Source organism: Sceloporus occidentalis, unplaced genomic scaffold, assembly GCF_023333645.1.
Source record: "Sceloporus occidentalis isolate IW3139 unplaced genomic scaffold, rSceOcc1.0.p SCAF_6, whole genome shotgun sequence".
Taxonomy (NCBI): Eukaryota; Metazoa; Chordata; class Lepidosauria; order Squamata; family Phrynosomatidae; genus Sceloporus; species Sceloporus occidentalis.
In genome coordinates, this window is record NW_028316986.1 from 121,415,733 (window position 1) to 121,431,942 (window position 16,210).

Sequence of the window (16,210 nt, forward strand, 5' to 3'; positions counted from 1 at the left end):
AAAACTGACCACATCTCCAGTGCCTTCATTTGGATGCATTTTGGCCAAGAGATGCCATGACTTCTATGTATCAATATCGCCTTTTCCTTTAACAAAGCAAAACACTTGAGATAAATGCTAAAATTTCAACAGTGCTAAGAGAATGTATCAGTTTCTAAACTGAAAAAACATGGGTTTGAATCACTGAAAACAATGCTGGGAAATATGGCCAGCATCTTGGTAGCGACATACTCAAGTCCAACATACACCTGTATTTGGGGGGAGAGGGTTGGTCCTGGTGGAGCTTGGTATGCTCTTCTTCTCTACAAGAGAGCCCAAACTTTTTTGGGCTCTGATCCCTCTGCTGAGGGTTGCAGCAGCAGTCCACAGAGTTGACAGGAGAGATGTGGGACAACATCCTGCATGGGAGACATGTCCTGATCCAGCCTCCTAAAGTCCACCTCAAGAGCCATGCAGCTTTGCTAACCAAAGGAGTTCTGATGTACTAGAAAGTGGGACTCCAGATGATGCATCCAGCCTCCTCACCCATGTGAGCCACAGTGTGCTAAGCCAGGTGGGTTTTAGTGGGCATTTGCAATCATGGCAATGGTGCTATGATTGCCAATGAATAGCACTCCAGTGTGTTCACCTTATTTAGGTACTTGTTTGAACTTGCACAAGCATTAGCAGCCATGCCAAAATTTCTGACCAGTCCAAGTTCAGAAAAATTGTTCCCTTAACAATGTTGTATAAGTTTTTAGACATAAATACAGACACAACTAGAAAAAAATGTGCAACTTGTATTGTAGATTCTTAAAGACAGACCTCAAGATGACAAAAACAAATGTACCATAAATATTAGGCACCATAATCAATATGAGCCAATGATATTTAAACTTCATTCAGGCCACATCCAGAACTTATTTACAGGGATTTAAATTAAATACATCCCGCAGTATATTTTACATACAAAGTATGAAAAAGAAACTATACACTGGAAGGATGGAGTGGTTTCATTTGAAGATAACATTATAGAAGATAAACATTTTGCCACTTGAGCCTCATGTCTTTATGACCCCTTCCAGAAAGTCCTTCTCCACCATCTCTTCAATTTTCTGTCTCGCTTTGCTAGAGAATGTCTTTTGGTTCTCCATTTTCATGTCCTTGTTGGGGAAAGAGTTGGGGTAAAGCATGGGGCTCCCTGAATGGCCGATGCTTCTGCTGGTGACTTTGCTGTTAAAGACTTGGCTCAAGACATTGAAAAAAGGCAGTAGCTGCTCTATGGTACGGACGGCACAGATGGTCAGGAGCAAGTGACCGGGTTCCCAGTTTAAGGTTTTCCCTGAGCTGTCCTCTTCTGGATTTTTCTGTAAATACAAGAACAAAGATCAAGATTTCATAATTTTACATTCTGCCATAGTGCCCAAGAAACACAATAAGATCATTGTGTGGGAAACAAAAACATGTTAGAAAATTTTGTTTTCAGTAGTCTGGTTTTGTTCAATAGACTTTAGCTTTGGCAGGTGTCAGAGTCCAAATTTGTCCAACAATGACATATAAACTTGGCTTATCTTACCAGGGAGGACAGGTCTAAAAGCAGAGCGTCTCATTTGCTGTTATCTTTTGTATCAAAACAACACAGCTCTTCACACATAGCCTCAAGTTGCACTATGCACGCACAGTGAATTTTGTGGGTAATGTAACAAGTATATCCAACAATGTAAGCAGAGTTCTAAATGCGGAAACATACTAAGTTCAAAATACATTGCAAATGTACGTTGTAGATTGCTTTGCCTAATGAGATATCAGTCATGCACACTGAGTATTTCCCCAAATATGTTGAACTGTGTTGGTATTCAGTATGGTGCTCCATACAGCAACAATATCTCTGTTAGTAGATATTCATGTTACACTATGCTACTTTAAGATGTGTAGAGATAAAAGAAAGCATATTGAGGGTTGAATCCATTTCTCTGCTATGAATGGATATTCATTCCTTTGCCAGAATTATAAGTATCAACAACTTCAACCTAGCTAATATTTCAGTCATGTCGTAGGTGGAAAGAATATACACATATGCACCTGCTAGATATGGGTCTAAGAACATGATGGACGTAAAATATGCATCACATGACCTAGTTTTCTATAGGCATTTCAACAGTAGAGAATAACTATCCTAAGAACCAAAAGTTGCCTACCTTGGCTCTTTTCCGAAGTAATTTTGCTAATCGCACCACATATGGTTTGAATTCCCTTTGATGTGTGCCTTGCCTCCTCACTTCCAATCCTGAATCATCAGAAGCTTCTGGAATGAAGGCCCACCGATACCTGTGAAAGAAAAGTGAGGCAAATTCACCATTGGAATATGCATTCTGCTTTTCGGAAGATGTTTATATGCATGTGTACATATCGGCATATCATGAATGATCTCAATAAACAGACCAAACGTACAGAGAGGGGGGAAAAACATGATACGTAACTCATCTCTAACATTTTAGCAAACAGTTTCATAATTGCCACCTCTAAGTAGTAACTTTTCTAAATCAACACCTGCCGCCCCCCACTTCCTGACAACTTCTTCCAGGCCTCAATTGTACCTTTTGTTAAGTTACAGTAAGTGGACTACGGGTACTATATTCCTAACTATGGCCATGTGGCCAATAGTAGTCATAGCTCCAAACACCTGTAGGACATCATTCTGGGGAAGATCGCTATAGCTCCTGGGCAACATCTATGGGTGTGGTTACAGACACATTTATTAAGATGCGCCATATAAATCAGCCCCACTTCTGACCATGTACAAATTTGTTTTTACCAAGTTTTCATCAGTACCAGATAATATGAAGTACTGCTTTCTGTGGAGCTGTGCTCATCTATGCCGCACTGTTTTGGCTGTAAAAGATAGGGCTGGTAAATCTGTGACCCTCCAAATATTGGTGAAGCACTATTCCTATCATTCCTCCCCACTGACCAGGCTGGAGTTGATGAGAATTAGAGTACAACATCACCTCCAGAGTTCAACAATTACAGTTTCCCAGTATACTGAAGCACAAAGAAAAGAGACAATTAGACTGGAGTAAAGAGCATCTTCCCTGTCCTCACAAAGAAATGATCTTTGAAAAACAGTGTCAGAGACAACACAATTCTCTCACATCCAGATGTATCTTTAGTACATTGTGGCTTCTAGCTAGACCAATTTACTTACATCTGAAACTGAGGCAGATTTTCAGAGGGTAATGCCAGGGCTAAATCCAGAAATTTACACGCAGACAAATAAAGATTTAACCATCTCTGGCTGTTGTAGGATGTGGAAAATCCATTGCCTCCAGTGTATGTGGTCTCCAGACCAGCCACAGATGGGCCCGAAGTTCTACAATTTGAATGAAGTTAAGATATTATTCTTAGGTATAGTCACAAATTAATGCTGCCAAATTAATAAACAAAGTGAGCAAGGTACAGATCCATTCTTGGCTCACCTAGTGTTTAAAAGCTATGTACATATAGAAAGCAGCAGAAGGCATGTTAGAAAAAAAATTATCAGCATACAAAAAGGACAGGCTGCATACCTGTAACTGTAGTTCTTCAAGTGGTCATCTGTGAACTCACCCATTTGTGTGAGTCACAGAGACTATGAAGAAAAATGTATGTATCTACCAATAAAAGAAGGGGAGATAATCTGAATGTTGTGATGGGCAGTGGCAAAGCCAATTATCAATGTTCTTAATATTTGGACTTCAAAACAATCCCTTCTCTAAATTGAGACATAAGCAAAATAAAGTGAGATGATGCACATTTGCAACCAAGTGTCAAAAAGCAATCACATTACTTCAAGGTTGCTTTCCTACTGCTTTAGATCACAGAAAACTCTTCTTCAGGGAAAAGAGATTTCTCTTCAAATGTCTGTGTGCACCACTCCACTAATTTTCTTCCCTCTTTGTTTGTAAATTCAGTTTGAGACTTGTTGGTTCTGTTTCATTTTCATATGAACGCCATGCTCAAAATGTGTGTGAGAGCATGCAGAAGCCTAACAGTTGAAAAGAAGGGGCTGGGATTCAAGACCCAACTCTGATGGGAGCCCAAGGAGATCTGAGAAAAAAGAAGCTCCCTGCTGATGCATTCAATGTGGCAGTGAAGCAGGGATGAAAGATCTGTACAGAATCTGTATACTTTTGGCCAGGGAAGAAGGAAAAGAGGAATGCAAGATTGGGTAGCTTCTATCATAGTTGTAAATGTCATCATATACTGGCAACAATCACAGGAAATTCACCAGAGAAATTATTTTTTGAAGCTTTGCTCTCTGAATAAGGTGGTTTGTGAAATGGTGCAGTTGAACTGATGGCACAATATCAGATATTCATTAAATGAAACAAATAATTTGTTTATTGTTGCTTATCATTAGCACAGATTATGTTGCTGTTTTCATAGACTAAAAAACTTTCTCTAAATGATTAGTATAAAATAATGACTGTATAATATAGAGCAGAATATCACCCATCACTCACAGATGAATCTGCAAAGAGAAGCTGGCATTACCTTGAGATATCTTCATCAGCTGTGAGTTCCTGTTCCATTAGTAAAAATACTTGGACCTGAAAGACAAAAATGTGACTTTTTTTTAAAAAAAAGTTTTATTTTTAAGGACAAAGGTAATTTAAAGAAAGAAAAGTCACCTGTCATGTCAGCTGCCTCTCAGGCCACCCATCCCACACCTATAGCAGAGTAGGAACAATTTACTTGGATACTAGGCCAGATAAGAGCGGTAATCATCTAAATGATGCAATTTATTTATTTATTTAAGTATATATTTTCCTTTTCTCCCAATAGGGGACCCAAGCTGGCTCACAATATGAGCTAAAACAAAATACAATTTAAACAATGGATATTGTAAGAGATTAAAGCTTAAATAAACTACAGTATCTTATTTAAAAACATTAATTTAAAAGGCTGTTAAAAAGATAAAAAATATAACACACCCCAATGAAAAGACCTCCTGTATCAAACAGTTAGGTCTGAGTAAATAGTCTTTGCCTGCTGGCAGATATTCCCTCTTCCTACTACTTCCCTCCCTGCACAGTAGTCTCAATCCATTCATACCACAGCAAGGATGAAGCAGCAAAACAGCTTTGTAAAAAAGGAGATTTAGGTATGCATCTTCAGAGAAAAAGAGGACAGAAAGCAGTGGGTTCTCCCATAGCAAGCACTAAGGAATTTAGAGGTCTCTGCAAATTCAAGCTTTGCCAAACTTAAGCAAACAGATTTTGTCTGCAGCCACAAAATGGCATTGAGACAAGACCAATAAAGCATGTTTTATACTTTTGGTCTTGTACTAACTAGGTGGGGATTGCTTGGCGTCTTGACGTTTTGCCTTATAGCTGTAGCATGCCCACCCAGCATAGTCAATTGTAAAGTAATGTGTGTTGTACTCCAAATTGCCTTGAAGGCTAAAGGTTTTGTATCCTGAGTCCACAAAAGCTTATGCTAGAAATTTCTTCTTCCCAGTTAGTCTCAAAGATGCTGTTGGTTCCTTTATGTCTTTATATTTATTCAATTAGCGGACTTCAACTGAATTTAGGCCACAGTTGTTGGTGTCAGGTACATTAAAAAATAACTACATTTGTGTTTGTTTTACATTTAATCACACAGAAACAGAATGCAATGTGAACAAGAGAAGAGAAGAAAGGATATCTTAGAAAGCTATAAAACTCTACATTAGAAAAAAAGCTAAGCAACAGAACTTGTCATGCAATGCATGCTATGCAATGAAGTCACTTTTAAAAAGTTACTCCAGGCTCTAAATGTCATTTGCAACTCACCAATTCTGTGATCATGGTAGGCCAAAGTGAGGTAAGGTGCTGTGGAGACATTCTTAAAAGCAAAACTCGGAAAAACAGAAACACTTGAGAATGGAGGGTGGGCACTTGGGGCAGACGGAGACTTTCGACCAGCCTTTCTGAAACAGGAAAATCAACAAGGAACCGTCAGTTCAGAACTCTACTGAATAAAAGAGTTGCAACCACATAGAAGAAATTTTAATCAAAATCCAAACAAAATGCTTTTTGGACAATTAATTACTGATTAAAATACACAATCCTATCTGTATCTGTATGCACACAGATGCAAATACAGTCAGCCCTCCATATCCACAGATTTTGTATCCATGGATTCAAGCATTCATGGCTTGAAAATATTTTTAAAAATTATAAATTCCAAAAAACAAAATTTGATTTTGCCATTTTGTATAACGGATACCATTTTACTATGCCATTGTGTTTAATAGGACTTGAGCATCCACGGATTTTAGTATCCATGGGAAAGTCCTGGAACCAAAGCCCAGTGGATGCCAAAGGCTGGGGAATACATATTAGAGAAGTTCCGGATTTTATAGCACAGTGGGATGAATTTAGGCATACCTATATATAGAAGAGACCCAATGAAATCAGTGGATCTTCAATTAGTCATGACAAAGTCTGGATCCAGCTCAAGGCAGGTTGCCAGAGACGTACTAACACAGCCTACGTATGATTCAGAATCAATTGCCAAGAGATTTTTGTTTGCTTTGTAAATTAATAAGCCATCAATAGTGTTTTGCCCAAAGCTATATGAGCAGATTTCATCTCATGAAATGGGGCTTTCTTGTTCTTGCCTCACTGATGCAGCCCCATCTCCCCCCCCGCCCATGTGCTCCAGAGGGGCCTTCAGGGCAGATCTGGGGACACATGGGCAGTTGCAAGGTGTTGAAAGAATCTGCTTCAGGACAAGTGTCCATTCTGCTTGTGAATGAACACAGGATGATACAAGCCATCTTCTCCCAGAGCAAGGAAAAAGCTCTTATTTACCTTGTATATCTGGAAGATATTTCTGGTATTGGTCCACTTCACTACTAAAAATGGCAAAGGCCAACCTCTTGAGAAGCATAGCACGCTGTTCCAGCTCTACATCGCGATTGGCAAACAGATTGAGTGAACTGCTCTGAGCTACAGCCACACGTGCTAAAGAAAGAGTAACACGACAGTAAAGATGATATGAGGGAAGGCAATTTTCTTGACTAAGAAATTATTGGAAAGCATGTATTCACTGAGAAATCTATAAATATGAACCCATTGGTAGACCTATTTCCTTCCTTCTAATACTAAAAAAGGCCACTTTTATAGCGAGTGCAGACTGCAACTCCAGAAATTTCTAAGAATTGGTATGTATATATTTATATGTATAATAGAAACTATTTAATTTTAAAGAAATAGGTTTTTATAGATTTTTTTTTGTTGTTGTCTCAATATTACGTACACAGTAAATGTGTTTCTGACTGTTTTTTATTTTAGTCCCTGAAGAAGGCCAATTGGTGATAAGGACAAAACACATTGGGCTTTTGAAGATATAAAAGTTTTTGACCATCGCACAGCAAATGGGAATTTGTCTACTTTCATTTTTTCACTAAGAAATCATTTTGATCACAATGTTCAAATCATTGAGTAAAAAGCCATGAAAATTGGTGCCTAGATTCTATTCTGCACTTTACACACACACAGCAGATACAATTTTGTTATGGTTCCTCCTTAAGAAATATATTTGAGTGTATATCTCATTCTGGGGGTGGGTAATACATCTAGCAAAAACCTATTCACCAAGTTCACCGTTTTTCTTAAAGTTTTTGCACAATCCCCTGAAGGGCTTTTATCATGCCCCAGACTTCCTTTCCAAGTCGAGACAGCCATCACAAAGTACATCTGGCAAAATACACAACAAACTGTCATCACAGCAGAACTCAGTTGTAGACTGGGCCATTAAATAACCATGAGAAGGGATAATCTTCACATTTCACCAGCTAACATGATCAGAAAGATTTCCAAACACACAGAGGCCATGGATCTTAAAATAGGGTATGAAAGCCAGAACTCACTCATCAGATCTCTAAATGTGGTTTTGTCATGTGTCATTAAATTGTCCATAATTGCTCTCCAACTAAAAAGAAGGAAGAAACAAAAAAATGATATTGTCATAAAAAACACACTTTCACTGAAACAAAACTAAGAGTGTACCATTGTGATACTTCCCCCAGAATTCTGCCATGTAACGTTACTAAAGTAACAGTGATGTTCAGAATCTGAAACATCTTATTTTGATGTATATCAAAATAAGATATTTCAGGATCTGAACATTGCTGTTACTTTAGTGGCTATGGATTAGGGTGGAGTAGCATGAGGAGACACAAAAATGTAAGTTTAGTTCAGGTCTAGTAAGGGTTTTGTGAGAAGCTCTAGATCTTTGAATGAACTATCTTGGTCTCAGATTCAGCATTAGTGATCATAATAATCAGACTACCATCATTCATTGCCAGGAAAAGATGTATATGGAGTCATGTACAGGCAGAATGGGGAGGAGGAGGAGGAGGAACTGGAAAGTTGTGGAAATTGAAAAAGATTGGTTTATGAAACATGAGATGGCTGACCTAGATTAATTGACAATGCTGTTGAAAGACAAGACGTTAAACAGATATGAAGAAGAATGAAAACAGCAGGTTTCTGGGGAAGTTGTGGAAACTGAGAGAAAGAAGTTTTGCTTGCCAGGACTGTCGCTCAGTAAGACAGAGAATGTGTTGCCTGCAAAGGTGTCAGGCTTAACCCCTGGCATTTGGGGGGCAGGAAAGGATCCCTCTCTGAAACTGCAGTGAGTGGGTGCCTCTTAGAATGGGCAATACCAAGCCAGATGATCTAATAACATGTAAGAACACTTTCCATGATGCTAGAGATAAAAAGACATAGGACTTAGTGGGAATTCTAGTATTGTGAAAAACACTATTTAATAGTAGTCCAACTGTCTTTCCCATGGAATTACAACTTCATCAACTCCACCTGAAGATGGAGAAGGCTATCTTAGGGAATTTGCTTATTTGCTAGGTAGGTTACTCTCCCTAGAAGCCAAAATGACTAAAATAAGACTGGCCATATCATGAGAAGACATGACTCACTCAATGCTTAGTAATTTTTTCAATCAGTGTAAACTGCTTTCAGCCCCAATCTGGGAGAAAGGTGGCACAGAAATAAACAAATAAACAAATAATATAGTAGATAGTAGGAAAAGAGGAAAACCACACTGCAGATCATAGATCATAGAATCCTAGAGTTGGAATAGATCACAAGGGTCATCCTGTCCAACCAATCATGTAGGAATACAAAATCAGTATAGCCTCTGTTTAAAAACCTCCAAAGAGAAACAAAACCCTCCACTATGCTCTGAGGCAGTGTATTCCATTGTCGAACAGCTCATACTGTCAGTAAGGTCTGACTTGCTCAAGGAAGTGACAGCCCTGAATCCACAAGAGCAGGGCTGTTGAGGATATAGGGTGACTTGGAGGTCTCTCATTCACAGGGTCGCAACATGTCAAAGTCAACTTGATGGCAGGTAACAAAAACAAGCAACAAAAAACAATAACAAAAAGGCTTACTGGTTAACACAGGAAGCATCCATCTGAAAGAAACTGGAATCCATAAACAGATCAAAAGCTTCTTTTTTCCACGCTCTCCTTGTGTACTGATACCCACTCAGACTGCTCAGTAGCTGCACACAGGCTCGATAACTGGGTGCATTATGGGCACTGGAAGAAGAAAGGAAATCCAACTTAAAATTATTAAAAACTTTGGTGGCAAAAAGCCAGTGTTAAATGATTCAAAATGTTGGGATGCAACTGGTTGGATACTAAGCAAAATATTAGGATACGTTGGGTCCTAGCGCACAGCTACTTGGTGCTTCTGTCTAAAAGCTACTCCTGAAGATCAGACAATCCTCCAAGGGCAGGATCTGTCAAAGCCTTACTCAGAGGGAAACTAATTAATGTAAAAATCACCATCACTCTGCTTCATGCATATATCAAGCACTACCTGTACATTTCAGCATCAGGACCAGTCCTACCAATAGGCAGAGTGAGAAAAATGCCTCAGGTAGGAAAAGGTAGAGGGCTGCAGTCACAGTTCTTCTCCCCATTACTCTGCCTAAGAATCCCCACCCCAAATATTCCCATCAGCAGGAAAACAGAGCTCAAATAACATATGACGTATCTAAGGCCCTTTAAACTAGCCTGCTTCTTTGGGGTGGGAGGAGAGGGTTAAGAATAGTGTCCTATTTACTGCAGGTATTTGGCTTGGAATAGAAGCACCATCTTGTCCTTTGTCATCAAAATGTCTAGATCCAGCATCTGGTCTCTGAACAACAATGACAACTCAAGTAGTAGGGCAGGACAGGGTAAGAAGTAGAGTTCTTATACTCTAGTCTCCATCAGCCACAGCAAGTCTGGCTAATGGTAAAGGATGATGGGAGTTGTTATTCAACATGTAGAAGGCCACAACTACTCCAGTCCATATGAGGAGAAACATTTAGATTTGTGCCATGCTCTTCGAGTAGCTATTGTATCAGGAACAGTTTCAGAAGCTTCATTCCTGTCAAAACAATCAGCCTCAAGCAGAGACTTGGAGGAACAAAGGTGAACGATTACAGAAATATCTGCAGTACAAGGAGTAAGCTCAGTTATTAAATCTGTATGACTCAAGCAACATATCCCTGAGCTCAGCAGAGTTTTGTCAGCCAAGGTACTGAGACATTACTATTTAAAATCAAGATGCATAATTTGCAAATGTGGTCTTTGAAGCATCAATCTGGTGAAATGCAAAATATCCCAGAAAAGCCAATAAGCAGAAGAATTGAATTTAAACAATATCTTAATAATCATGAATACTACACTTTGTAGTGTAGTCTTTTGTCCCACGACCACTAATCCAAACTCTTTCTGATGCGGTGAAAGTAAAAGTAGCAGATGCAACTATGGAAAAACTAGCTTGAGGCAACAAAGGAGTAGCAAAACATTTTTATCAGAATAACTGTATGTAAAAATTAAAAGCTGGAGTACTGAATGGGATGGTAAAATCTATCTGGGGGGAAGCACCCACCAGCCCTTGATACTCCTTGAAACAATTCCTGCAAAACAGAATAAATTGACACCCTCTTTCATGGTAAAGTCCTATGAATATGTTGAATACCATATGCAAATGCCAACACAGTTGCTTCATGAAACTGCATATAGTTAAGCATGTTAAGCATGTAATTGCAGAGATACCTGTGATTGCGAAGATAAGGCACAACATAGTGCATTATATTTACAAGAAGTGGAATAACCCTCTCTTTTTCATCACTATAGAAAACCATATCCAGAAGATGGGCCAAAACCTGGAATACAGTAAATAATTTTAAATAAACCCCAGGAAATATTAGTGAAAGTTCTCACACACATACTCTTCCACACCTCTGGAGTGCTACTGAACAGATTTCAAAAAGTATTTTTAAAGTCTTTAAATAAAAAGTTTCAAAGGATGACTGTTCAGTTTTCAGCTATTATTTCAGTAAAGCTACAACACTGAATATAATAATTGCAGAAGATTTTGCTTCATTCTGCTGTCAATGGGAGATGACAATTGTATACCTACTGAATGCCTGACATTGGCACTGGACTACATCAGCTGCTATAGTATAAATCTTGGCCTAGACTGAACTGAACACATACAACATAAACATGCTTAAAGTAGGTTCTTTACTGTTACCATCCATCAATAATTGGATGTAACAGAAGCCTGTGAACAAGATATTTCCCATTTCTTGTTCAACCAGATATGAACAAACCTTTCTCCTGGTTTTGTACAGTAGCTGGGGAGAGAACTACTATACTACTACTACTACTACTTGGTTATTATCTTCAAACAAGTCTATTTCAAACTATGGTATCTCAGGGTTGCTTGTTCAGACTATCCATATTCAACATTAACCCTGCAATTTCAGGACCAGATGACACAACATATAGTGCTTGAACAATGCAGAAGTAAGTATTACCAAAATCCTCCTCGCAGCCACACAGGAAGAAGACAGGAGAGGGGGGAGTTCTGTACAAATCATGCTTCAGCATAAATTTACTCAGGCCCAAGGGGAAGAAATATTCCAGAGCATAGGAATGGATACAGGCCACCCCACATTTTCCTTACCTTTTCGGGAGACATTACCATTCACAACAAAGGAAAATATTAAAAACCCACCACTTTCAGGTACAAGCAGAATCAAACACTTCCAGAAAGAGAAAATATTAAATGTAACAAGAAAAAAGTATCACAAACACCTACAGCAGGTAAAAGATAGACCTGTAATAAAGGTCAACTCATCCTTATGGAAGTATCAAGAACCTGTTTTCCTTTATTGTTAATTTTACCTCTGCAGGGCATCACGTCAAGCATAAACTTCACTGAGCACCTACTGAGCCCCACATTTTTGGGGGAGTCTGCCCCCCCCCCTACATATTACTTATTAAAACACAAAAGTGTACACAATCTACATAAAAGGGAAAAAATCCTTACTTCTGATAGCAGTGTTAAGGCATGAACACTATAAACTGATGGAGTTATGCTTGAGGTCTCCAAAGCTGGAAATAACATATCTAAAAAGTAAATGAAAATGTAAATGTACATTTATCTATTAAGAGTATTTTAAAAGAAGTCTGATCAAAAACTAAAGTTATAGCCTTGTTTCTTTATTCCTGCAAAGGTATTGCAGGTTTAAGCTGAGCTAAATACACTCAAAAGTTGGAACAATAATTTGGATATTTATGGCTCAACAATAGTAATAAATCAAACAAACAGGAATAGTGTTTACATAAAGATATACTATGTACCATAATGAGTTTGATCCAGCACAGGGCATGCAGAGCTGGAGCAGTATGTATAGATCTTTGTATATAAAGATGAATTTCTGCCAATTAGCTGTTTGGCAGGTAAGGTGGAGGTACAATTTCCTCCGTAATGCCTCACTATGAATATGATGGCTGCAGGATTGGGTGAAGAAACCATATACACAGACTACAATCTTGTACAGTGCAGTGTAGTGTAGTAGTCAGCATATGGACCTATGTTAGATTGACAAAACACAAACCCACCTGGCCATTTCAGCCCTTGTTGGGAGCAAGCAAGACTGGAGACGCATCTGCCTGTCTCCATAGCCAGACATGACATACCGCATATACTCGACTGTAAGTCAACCTCATGTATAAGTCAAGAGCAGGTTTGGGGGCAAAAAATATGGATTTTGATGTAACCCGAGGATAAGTCGAGGTAAAACTTATGGGAATGTAACAAAGAATCTAAAGGGTGAAGCAATGGAAAATAATGCCAAAGAACTTGCAAAATTCCAGCAGGCATAACTGTTTGTGCTCATACTAAAGGCTGGATGGGAGAATTGACGGGGGTCAGTGCTTGCATGACAGATTATGCTCTTGTATTTCACCAGGGGATGGTTCCTTTTTTAAAATAAGAATTGAAGTACAGTACTTACATTGACCCGTGGATGTCGACCCAGGTTTTTGGGGTCAATTTTTAGACAAATTTCTAGACTTATACTACGGTCAGCCATAGTCTTCCAGAGGTCTCAACACTACTGTAAACATTTTGTTCTTGCTATGGAGACACATCTGTATACTTCTTTGAAAATGCCTGCTTCCCACGAGGCATAGGGGAAGGGCCCTTCTAAGGCTGCATGGTAAGTTGTAGGGAGCATTTGGCTGCTGCAGAAAAAGGAATGCAAAACCTTTGCAGTGCCCATAAAAGGGCATATATAGGTGTAAGGGAAACATAACATGTGCATGTCACTAACAGGATGCCAGTCGGGTTCTCTTCACAGACATGGCCCCTCAAACAGCTAAGCATATACATACAGAACGCTATAGTCCTTAGCTAACTTTTAAGTAAATTTAAATAAGTGGAGCAGCATCCAACGGGATGTTTCTGTGAGACAAATAGAGAGAGGATGACTCACCTCTCTCTGCTGCATCCTAAACTCTAGAGCCAAATTTGTAGTAGTGTGGGGATGGGGTATAATTTTATACTCTGTGCTAGCAGGCATCTGCTAGTGTGATGTTGGATGTAGGCCTGGGAGTTCTGTTATGTGTTTACATCCAATAAAATTATTTTCTAAAGCTGATGAGATATTTGGGATAGAAGATTAAGAGAGAAAAATAACCTTCAACATCAGATTCTAGGTTGTTTCCATCAACCATTATCTTGGGGGAAGGCTTAACCTCTAAATTTCGCCTTAGCCATGTAGTTTGTTCCAGGGACGAGCCAGCAATCGCTCCAATGGCATCCACTATTTTGTGAGTAACATCCTGGAGGCATGAGGGGAAGAAACACAAACAGAAAGCTCACTGTTGCATGTAAGAGAAGCAAGTGTTTCTCTTGTGGCATCAGTTTCTATAAAAGAGGAATACCATGCATAAACAACACAAAGCCATAAGGGCTTAACTGATGACATTTAGTAGTTCTTGCAACTACACAGGACAACCCTATTTTTATTTATAAAAATAAAAAAGCAGATTTATATTCTGTTTTTCCTGCAATGAGCTCAAGGGGGCATACTTGGCACACTTGTTCCCCACTCCTCCTTCACAACAACCCACAACAGGTAAGCAAAGCATTCGTTAGGTGCAATATCACACATTAAGCAACCCTAAAAATATGGAACACAAAGTATGCATTCTGAAGAAATTAAGAGTACATAAATCTTGCTGAAATCACCAAGATGCTTTCCAATGAATTCAACTCAGTGCAATTAACATTAGGATAGCACTAGGACAGCATAAGAAACAAAATTACTGTTGTTGTTGTCACCTTGAACCATTCCATAGTTTGTATTACTAGAGCTTGAAAAATTGGGTAATATTGCTGAGTAACACACTGCAATCAGATTAAAATTCTAGTTTAAAAAAAAAAAAGAAGTCCAGTAGTAATTAACAATATAAGCTTCTTACCTGAAGATCTCTCTGGTCCTTTTTATTATCCAGATTTGGGTTTTTCATAATAAATTCATTCAAAACTCTTTGAAAACAAACAGAAACAAAAAACTAGTAAACTTTCATATGATAACAGCCATGGGAAATAAATCCCCACTGGGCCAAAAAGATTTGAGATTTAAAGTTTTTTTTTATGTAAACCAGGTTCTGTTCAATGTCCTGTTTTAACAGCAGCTCTCATATTATATTGGAGACAATTCCACAGGGACTTTGAGAAGCATTTTAGAAGCAAGAAAACTTAGGAGGGGGACAGGCAACCTCCAACAGCTGTACCTATTGAGTAGAAGATCCTTGTGTAGCACATTAGATTCTACTGGAATCTAACCATTAGAATGGATTTATTTATTTATTTATTTACTTAATGGCCACATGTTCCTTCTTTCTGCAGCTCTGAAAATCTTGTGCCGACAAGAGAAAGATTCTCCATAGCAGCATGAGAGGGGTTATGAGAGGAATTATTAAACATTGCCTCCTCATTTTCTCCAGTGTGTAAATATCTTTCCTCCATTTGCCATGCAGAAGAGCAAGTCTGGATCCAGCCCAATGCACTTACTGAAATATCTGAACAACTAAAAATAATTGGTTTTCCATACCAGCAAACACTTAAGATTGTGGTGATTATCTGCCATAACCAAGCAATGAAATAAAACATGGTTGTACATCAGCATTGCATAAAGTTACAAGGATGCTACATAGGGAGAAATATTGGCACTGGTTACCTCTGGAGCCAGTCATATGTGCTAGACTGCACAGGAACATGAGTTTCCAACTCTGAATGGAAGACTAAAATCTTGGTCAAATGTGAAATAGAATTTTTCCTAAGGATAAGAGGCACTTTTCCAAAGGAAAATCAAGTCATGCTCATGTAAACCAAGTGGCTCACCCCAGTATTAGAAACTGTCCTGGAGCTGGAAGGCCAAGTTGTATGGAATCCTTCAGAAGAAGCAACAGTGAGGCCCAGCTGTCAACTATGTTGGACACGGGAATTCTAGAAGAAAGGAAGTAAGCCATGAGTGCATCCAGATGTTATTCCTTAGAACATTTCTTCATACTCCAGAATGACAGCAGACTGAATGGATAACACTACCATATAAATTTGATGTTTTCTCTCATTTAATAGCCCAAAAGGACATTTGTAAAGATATAATGCAGAACTCTAGCTAGAGGAAATGTGAAAACAAAAAGAGAGAGCAAATCTGCCAATTTTCAGACTTGAATGTGTGTAATTTTTCAAAACCTGGAATTAGACTTCAACTCTTTCTCTGTCACTTTGACTACATTTATCAGCTCTCAGAATCATTCAGCCTCAAAGGAACATGCCCTTTTAGAAAACATCTCACTTGAAGACACTGAAGGAGATAT

At 38.7% G+C, this 16,210-nt stretch overlaps 1 protein-coding gene across 6 annotated transcripts in view; it reads right to left on the bottom strand.

Annotated features, from left to right (window-relative positions):
• Window positions 1–759: 759 nt before the first annotated feature.
• LOC149311343 (protein DOP1A) overlaps window positions 760–16,210 on the bottom strand; it is a 76,035-nt gene continuing 60,584 nt past the window's right edge. For 5 of the 6 annotated variants that reach the window (XM_089530835.1, XM_089530836.1, XM_089530837.1 and 2 more), the window contains 13 exons: window positions 15,732–15,836; window positions 14,807–14,873; window positions 14,020–14,164; window positions 12,366–12,445; window positions 11,084–11,193; window positions 9,422–9,571; window positions 7,877–7,938; window positions 6,816–6,968; window positions 5,793–5,929; window positions 4,513–4,568; window positions 3,185–3,349; window positions 2,178–2,307; window positions 760–1,346 (listed from right to left, as the gene is read on the bottom strand). In XM_089530835.1, coding sequence (XP_089386961.1) covers window positions 1,041–1,346; window positions 2,178–2,307; window positions 3,185–3,349; window positions 4,513–4,568; window positions 5,793–5,929; window positions 6,816–6,968; window positions 7,877–7,938; window positions 9,422–9,571; window positions 11,084–11,193; window positions 12,366–12,445; window positions 14,020–14,164; window positions 14,807–14,873; window positions 15,732–15,836 — 1,666 coding nt within the window. In that variant the 3' untranslated portion in view covers window positions 760–1,040. Of the gene's footprint in view, window positions 1,347–2,177; window positions 2,308–3,184; window positions 3,350–4,512; window positions 4,569–5,792; window positions 5,930–6,815; window positions 6,969–7,876; window positions 7,939–9,421; window positions 9,572–11,083; window positions 11,194–12,365; window positions 12,446–14,019; window positions 14,165–14,806; window positions 14,874–15,731; window positions 15,837–16,210 lie in introns of those variants that run through there. The other variant, XM_089530840.1, reaches the window with a different exon arrangement.